At 47.2% G+C, this 8,789-nt stretch overlaps 1 protein-coding gene across 1 annotated transcript; it reads left to right on the forward strand.

The window, feature by feature from the left end:
- Positions 1-4,400: 4,400 nt before the first annotated feature.
- F5B22DRAFT_584291 (FACT complex subunit SPT16) lies at positions 4,401-8,311 on the forward strand. Its single transcript, XM_047973420.1, has 5 exons — positions 4,401-4,756; positions 4,850-4,934; positions 4,988-5,109; positions 5,168-6,773; positions 6,826-8,311. Exons 1-5 carry the CDS (start codon positions 4,577-4,579, stop codon positions 7,926-7,928), a joined length of 3,096 nt encoding a protein of 1,031 aa, XP_047836635.1. The 5' UTR covers positions 4,401-4,576; the 3' UTR covers positions 7,929-8,311.
- Positions 8,312-8,789: the final 478 nt, after the last annotated feature.

An 8,789-nucleotide genomic window follows, 5' to 3' on the forward strand; every position in this document is an offset into this window, starting at 1 on the left:
TTGAGGTTAAACTTCCCATCATATGTTGGCTCCTTCTTCACCCCTGCGTTCAATCCTTCGTCGCATCCTGGAAGGGAAATGATCGAATAGAGAAAAATGTCGCAATCGTTTTTGAAATTCTATATGAATTGTCCCTTGGTTTCTGTATGTCGGATGAAGACGTAGTTTGTTTCTCTCCAATGCCTACCGTCGCCCTCACCATCAGAAAGTTGCTGCTGCCTGCCTGCCTCGTATTGCTGCACCACATGAAAATGTCACGAACACCACATCTGCATGCACTGTGGAGGCCCGAATACCTAGCGAGAATAGCTAAGTAAGAAGCCATGCTTCACCCCCTGCATAGGAACGGTTTGCCTCTCATCCAGCAAGAGAAGCTGCTGCACATATTTCCAAATGATAGGCTGGTGCTTTGTCTACGGTTTCAGGAACGCCGCTATGTTCACGGATAGCGTACTTACATAGGCGTTATGCACGGTATCACAGCAGCTTAAGTAGGAGATTTAGGGCTGTCCCAAAAGTCTGGCCCTTCGTTGTGGAGTGCATACCCATTCACATTGCCCACCGCCATCTCGCTCCCGTATTGGCCCACGGGGCTGTTTCAACGCCCGATGACCACCTAACCGGGGCAGATGACTTTGGCCCAAATGACTGGAAATAACCAACCGTTGGCTGGCTCGGTCGAGAGCGCCTAATCTAGCATGCGCCGTCCGAAATTAGACCGGCCGTCTACTGACTGGGCCAACCCGACAATATGGTTACTGGATCGTACCTGTGGATCGTGTCCCGTTTTCCCGGGATGAAGCGGAGTTCTGCAACTCATGGCTAGAACCAACAATCTCATTTGCGAGGACTTTGAGCAAACACGCCTGTCTTCCGGCAAATGATGCCCCATTGTTTTGGACTGGACACCTACTTCGAGCAAGCGGTCCCGAGGAGATGCACGGCAGTTACCGCCCGGTGTGCCATTCTGGGTTGGTGTGGGTGATTGTGCCGCTCCTGTCGCGCGTCGCTGGATATCTGTGTGTTCACTCAGGACCGCCCGATGCTATGCAGTGCAACATTGGTGGAGAGTTCATGCTAGGAGGTGACAGGACATTGCTCCAATTTTTCTATTGGCCGTCTTCAAAACCGACCGTGATCAATCGTTCGATGATTAGTCACTACTCCCCAGGCAGTGTAACATCATTCAGAACGCCATAGCATCGAGGACCGCTGCTCGGAACGCAGAACGTCGAATGTGCGAAGGCGCTTGGGTGTATTGGTGTGATACGGCATAGGACGGACAAGTCAAGTCAGTAGCGGCATCGTTCCGCAGCGTATCTACGATTCTGTACGATACTGCTGCAGCAGATCAGGGTCGACCAAACATCATAGCGCTTCGATCAGTTGTCTCGGCATCACTGCAATAATCTTGATACTGACCATCTAGGGACGAGACACGGCCATGCATGACTTTCCTACTACGATCGTATCTTAGTACATGCCGGCGCCTGTCATTCATCTACATAGAGTATTGCTTCTCAACTTAGTATGCGTGGCACCCCCGTTTCACCAGCAATGCCAAGTCAGATCGCGAATGGTCAAGATCGGTCGCCACTGCGAAAACACCCACTCACTAGGTCCTCTCTATATTCCCCGTTGGAAGCTAAAAGCATGAATACCTAGTCAAGGAATCCACGTGTCCATGTGAAGGAGAATAGGTATACTAGACAGGCCACGCGGTAGGTCCCACTCGGTCAATAGTGAAAAAGTGTGAGGGTACGGCCGAGCCGCGCAACTAGTTTGCATGAGCTACCTACCTATTATCCATTACATCGCCCGAGCCATCAAGCTAATAGAATCAACGGGATGAATTATTCCATTTATAGCTTGCACGCGGAATCCCAGGCTTATGATGCATGATTTCAAACCGCACCAAGCCAACATAGCTAGCTGTTCCCATGGATATGGATCAACGGGCTCAGAGCTGAAGGATGAAGGCGTAAAGTCGGTGAGCCGGAAGACTGTAGACCGTCTCTCTTGTACTCACGGACCGAAAAGGATGATCCTAGATCCAGACAGCAACTGGGATCGACACGAAGTTGACTCCCCTCGCGCCAACGGTATTCCACATCCCCTGCGTTCCTTTCTCTAGTTATTCATGCAATATAATATGCGATGTCCACAACATCAAACTCGCCAAAGCGCGCTGTACAGGCTGAACAACGCTATCGTCAATCGGTACGCTTCGGAGCAGACCTTAAAGCTCACAATTCTAGTCCGAAATACTTACTTACTGCTTCATACTATGTATACCCGGGAGTTACGGCACCGGTACCGTACTTACGGCTACCTGTGTAGATCTAGATCTGATACCGGTTACATCTATACCTACTGAAACCACGTAAGCGCTAGACAGCTGAGACCGCCTTATATGTATAAATGGATGGCCGCACTGCCGACTTCGGAGCATTGATTTCAGCCTCAGTGTACTTACTAACCCAAGTTCGCCCCCCGTGAGGAGGATTAAGGCGGTTACATAGTATGTTCACTCGGAGGTTATTAGGTAGACTGGCTCAGCTCCAGCTGAGAAATATTCGATGAGGTAGGTAGGTAGGTGGTTGCATGGAAAACTTGATTAACCTTGGATATTCGCTCGAGTAATTGTCTTTTGCTGAGATGCGGTGCATTGTCGATGGACTTGGGCATGGGTGGCTTTCGATAGCTTTCGATAGCTTGGGATTGTACGGGTATTGCTTGTCTCGTTACTTGCGTGGTTGGCGGAGACGTTTCGTCTGCGTTTGCAGGTTTTGATGATGAAGTTTGTTGGTTGGTTGATGACGTGCTCGACTTCTTATTACTGTATGCTGTTATTGGATTTGAATCGTTGTGAGTATCTCTTTCTGCTTATGAACAAAGCTGGAACTGGTGCCAGGAGGTGAATTTTGGAACAATGCCTTGGTATAAGGTATCTATATACCTATATCGGTGGAAACGTCTCCTCGCACTCTATGAAAAGTTGAAGAATGATTATACTTGAAGTCCCCCTCTCGATGGACGTCGCGATCATTAGTTAACTTGATTTACATGGGAATCTGTCTGTGTCACGGAGAAGAATAGGAGTGTAGGAATAAACCGCTACGCTATCCAAAAGATGGGACGCCGTTATCAGGTCGAGACCCTGCGTCTCTACATTTAACTATATGGTACTGTGACACTCTGGATGGACATCTCATTTCCCCTACTTAGACTGTGGTTAACTTTCTATCTATATTCTAGCTCGGTGTATATACTGAGATTTTCTCGATCTATATCCTCCTAGTGATCTGCCCTCCATTCCTCTATCTAATTCTGTCCGGTGGCGGGGATGCTCTTGATGCCTCGCGATGCTAGGTTTATGGTGAGAGATTGCAAACTACCTATGCTCTTAGTTGCTTCATGGGAACATATGGAATATAGTATTATAGTTTTGAAGAAATATAAGTAGTGTTCCCGAGAGATTAATTACTTGATACTGGCCTGACCTTAGATTCTTGTTAGACTCCTCCCTAGGTTCACGTTGTTTATATAGAGGATTTTTTTCTCTCTCCCCACAATACGCGAGATAGGGGGTAGCAGCCTTGCTTTAGAGAATAACTATCTTAAGCAGGAGCAAATGGACAGGATATGAGTCTGGTCTACAGTATCCTATGCGATGTGCATTGTTCTAAGAAGGGAAACTAATAAGCTGCCTAGAGTCTAATATGAAATGTTTTTATTCATCTAGTTGAAGCTCGGCAACTCAGAGTCAGTTTGTCTGGACGTAAATAAAGATCAAGTTCTTCACCGCTTCTCATCAGGATGGATGATGAATTATAACAGAATATTTACCAATGCTACGACAGGCCACGTATACCGCTTGCCCTTTGGGTGCGTTTAGGTTCGCGGGGCTGTTCGGCCTGGGGTGACAGCAGCTCATATGATATCAATAATTACCTAATTTGCACACGTAGGTAGGGCCAATATTCAACTTGTAGAAGTGGCGGGGGTTCAGCAGGCAACAATGGCAGGTACCTAAGAAATGCGCACATTATGGAAGGGATAAAGAGCTAATCTATTATGTACATAGGTAAATACTTTATGAAGATATCCTCATCTCAATGGTATCATCTTCAAGGGGTTTTTTTTTTTTTTAGATTATATCTAATGTACTACCAGGTACCTAGGTAAGTATATAAAGCTCTCTAACGTGAAATACAACCGCGTCTCGCGATTTAGTCGGTGGTGCCTGCCTACCAAGATTGGTATTTAGTGGAGAAAAGCTACCCCACTTTAAAGAGCTTCCTTGGTGAATTAGGTAAGCAACTGGACCAAGTACCTTGGCTACCTACAACAGGCTAGAAGGTACCTTGGCGCCTTCTCTTTCTCAGCCTTCAGGAGCCGGGCCTTGCTTGCCTGGATCCCAACTCGCGTCACCTCAGATTTTTGGGGCGAGGTCGTTTTGATTGACTCTCCAATCCAAACCTCCCTCTCCGTTCCTGCTTTCCCTCATTTCCCCTTCAACAACCATCACCACCGATCGCCGACCTGCCATCTTCCTCGCCCAGTTTCTATCAAGATGGCAGAGATCAAGATCGACTCCAAGCTCTTTCACGAGCGCGTCTCGCACTTCGTCAGCGCCTGGAAGAACGACAAGCGCACATCCGACAATGGCGTTTTCGCTGGTGTTTCGTCCATCGTTATCATGATGGGGAAGGTCGAGGAGAATCCTGAATTTCACAAGAACAATGCCATGCACGTACGTCTCTATTTCCTTTTCCCTTCATGATCGCCGTCGCCGCCGCAAGTCGTGATCCCCGTCCTATCGATATACGCTGACCATCTACCCCAGTTCTGGCTGCTAGGCTACGAATTTCCGACTACGCTCATGCTTTTCACCACCGAAAAGCTCTACGTCGTCACAACTGCTAAGAAAGGTATTACTTCGATGGCGCATCGTAACCGCTGCTAGATTACTGATTCAATTTAGCCAAACATTTGGAGCCGTTGTCCAAGGGAAAATTCCCCGTTGAGGTGCTTGTTCGAGGCAAGGATGCTGCTGCAAATGAGAAACAGTTCATCACCATTGCGGAAACCATCAAGTCGGCCGGCGTGAGTCATTCTTCCATCGTCTACTATTTACTATTACTAAGCCAATTGCCCTTGATAGAAAAAGGTCGGCGTCTTGAGTAAAGATACATCCAAAGGCCCCTTCGTCGATGAATGGAAAAAGATATTCAGCGAAAAATGCTCCGACGCCGAAGAAGTTGATATTTCCGCTGCTTTGTCTTCGGCGGCTTTTTCTGTCAAGGATGAAACCGAACTACGCTCCATGCGCACCGCTTCGAAGGCCTGTGTCGCCCTCATGAACCCATACTTCTTAGACCAGATGTCCGACATCCTAGATCGGGAAAAGAAAGTCAAACATAGCGCACTTGCCCAAATGGTTGACTCGCGACTCGATGACGAGAAATGGTGGAAGACAGTTGAGCTGCCTGGAAAGCAGAAACTACCCTCGGACTTTGACCCGTCATCTCTTGATTGGTATCTTGGCCCAGCCGTTCAAAGTGGTGGCAAGTATGATCTCAAATTACACGCGGAGCCCACGAACGATAATCTTCATGCTGGCGTGATTATTGCTGGAATGGGCTTGCGATATAAGTCCTACAGCTCCGTTATCGCTCGAACCTTCTTAGTTGACCCAAACAAAACTCAAGAGAGCGTCTACAAAACGCTACATACAGCACACAACCTGGTTCTAAAAGAAATCCGAGATGGAGCTGTTGCTAAGGACGTCTACAACAAGGCTCTTAGCTACATCAAGTCAAAAAAGCCCGACTTAGAAAAGCATTTCGTCAAGAATGTCGGATGGGGAATCGGTATCGAGAGCAAGGATACAAGTTTGATCTTAAACGGCAAGAACTCGCGATCTTTGAAGGATGGAATGACACTGTGCATTACCACCGGCTTCACTGACGTCGAGAATCCTTCCCCACAGGATAAACTCAGTAAGACTTACTCACTAGTTATCACCGACACCATCCGAGTGACTGCTAGCGAGCCCGTCGTTTTCACTGGTGATGCGCCATCTGAGCTCGATGCGACGTCATTTTTCTTCAATGACGATGAAGAGATTCAACCCACGCCGAAGAAGGAGAAGAAAGATGCGCGAGTTGGTGCTGTTGCTACTAAAAACATCACCAATACGCGTCTAAGATCTGAACGCACTACCCAGGTTGACGAGGATCAAGAGAAGCGGCGTCGAGAACATCAGAAAGAACTCGCTTCCAAGAAGCAAAAGGAAGGCCTGGCCAGGTTTGCCGAATCGACTAGTGGCCAGAATGGCACTGAGGTTAAGAAGTTCAAGAAATTTGAGTCATACAAGAGGGATAACCAGCTTCCTCTAAGAGTCAAGAATCTTGAAATTGTAGTTGACCAGAAGAACCACACAGTTGTCCTTCCCGTGATGGGACGACCTGTTCCCTTTCATATTCACACTATCAAGAACGCTAGCAAAAATGATGAAGGGGAGTGGTCTTACTTGCGAATCAACTTTTTATCACCGGGTCAGGGAGTCGGTCGAAAGGACGATCAGCCATTCGAGGATGCGTCAGCACATTTTGTTAGAAGCTTAACTTTCCGTTCTCTAGATGGTGATCGATATGAAGAGATTGCGACCCAGATCTCCAACATGAAAAAGGAGGCCACGAAGAAGGAGCAGGAGAAGAAGGACATGGAGGATGTTGTGGAACAAGAAAAACTCATTGAGATTCGAAGTAAGTTGAGCTAGAGGAACCTTCTTAGTATGCTGGGCTAATATTTGGGTAGACCGACGACCTCCCGTTATGGATAACCTTTACATCCGCCCCGCTATGGAAGGCAAACGCGTTCCAGGCAAGGTCGAGATCCATCAGAATGGTATTCGATACCAGTCACCACTTAACACGCAACAACGGGTTGATGTGCTGTTCTCTAATATTCGCCACTTGTTCTTCCAGCCATGTGCTCATGAGCTTATTGTGGTTATTCATATACATTTGAAAGACCCCATTATCATTGGTAATAAGAAAAAGACCAAGGATGTGCAATTCTACAGAGAAGCTACAGACATACAATTCGACGAGACAGGAAACCGTAAGCGGAAGTACCGGTATGGCGACGAAGATGAATTTGAGGCCGAACAAGAGGAACGACGTCGCAGAGCGGAGTTGGACCGCATGTTCAAGCTATTTGCCGATAAGATTGCCGATGCTGGTAAGAATGAAGGTGTCGAGGTCGACATGCCTCTTCGTGAACTCGGATTCAACGGTGTTCCTTTCCGCAGTAACGTTTACATTCAGCCTACGACAGACTGTCTTATCCAGGTTACGGAACCTCCATTCATGGTCGTCACGCTTGACGATATTGAGGTAGCCCACTTGGAACGTGTGCAATTTGGGCTCAAAAACTTTGATCTCGTGTTCGTCTTCAAAGACTTCACTCGTACGCCATTCCATGTCAATACGATACCGGTAGAGTCTTTGGAAGATGTCAAGGAGTGGCTGGATTCCTCAGACATTGCATTCACCGAGGGACCCCTCAACCTTAACTGGCCTACTATCATGAAGACAGTTACTGCTGATACTCACCAGTTCTTCGCGGATGGCGGTTGGTCTTTCCTCCAGAATGAGACCGACGACGAGGATGACGATGAAGAGGAAGAGGAGTCCAATTTTGAAGTATCAGAGTCCGAGTTGGAAGCAGCAAGCGAGTCTAGTGAAGACGACTCGGACTTTGATAGTAACGCGTCCGATGAGGCTAGCGAAGAGGGCTCCGAGGAAGAGGATGAAGGTGAAGACTGGGACGAATTAGAGAAGAAGGCCAAGCGGAAAGACCGTGAGAGTGGCTTGGACGAAGATGACGGCGGCCGTAACAAGAAAAGAAGACGCTAGAGATTAGCGCTTCATGGTGCATGAGCATCATCTAATGAAGATGCTCTTGACACACAGGCGCGGATATTCATACGGGAATGAGAAGTTCGTGGTCGGTATGATCTGGCTTTTGTTTTAATATAATTTCGGGAACCCGGGGGCGGAGGATAGGTAGGGAATATTCTGTCACCGCGACCAAATCCCTTCTACGCAGATTTTATACGCAAGTTCGTTTACAGTCGAGGTGGCACGCGGCTCGGCATCAAATATGTCGTGGTGAGACGGGGTGGCTCGAGCTGTTTCTCAATTCAGCGAATTTCGTTCACTCGCAAGGTTATGTAGGTTAGGCTGTTACGTTTCATACAACAAAAGATAAAGATTACTCATAGATCGATACGATGTCCATTCGAGAAAAATGACACCCGTGATTAAGTAATGATATGATTTTCGCGCCTTGAAACAGGGCGATGAGTTCGGCGTTATCGAGACCGTTCAGCAAGTAGACTAGTAGGAAATGTTTCATTTGGAAGAGTTCGCTAATCTACGACATATCGAGGTTTCATTCACTGCATGAACGGGAGATGAACTTGAAAGAAAGGAATACGTTGGTTTTAGTTAACAATGAATTATATTGTTTTTTCAATATATCTTATCGTTTAAGCTAAAGCGAAAACAAAAGACCGGTAACATTTCTAGAACGGTATCGCAAGGCTCGATGGGTATGGTATGAAGAGCCTAGTAGTAAGGGGTTTTGGGGGGTTTTGGGGGGGGGGGGGGGGGGGGGGGGTAACCGTGATGTACAAAATAGTAAGTAAGTATAAGAAAAGAACAAAACAAAAAAGCGTTATAAAACCCCAAATAAAATGGGAGACAGAAGTGATA

This window comes from Xylaria bambusicola (assembly GCF_022495145.1).
Source record: "Xylaria bambusicola strain CBS 139988 unplaced genomic scaffold F5B22scaffold_1, whole genome shotgun sequence".
NCBI classification, from domain to species: Eukaryota; Fungi; Ascomycota; class Sordariomycetes; order Xylariales; family Xylariaceae; genus Xylaria; species Xylaria bambusicola.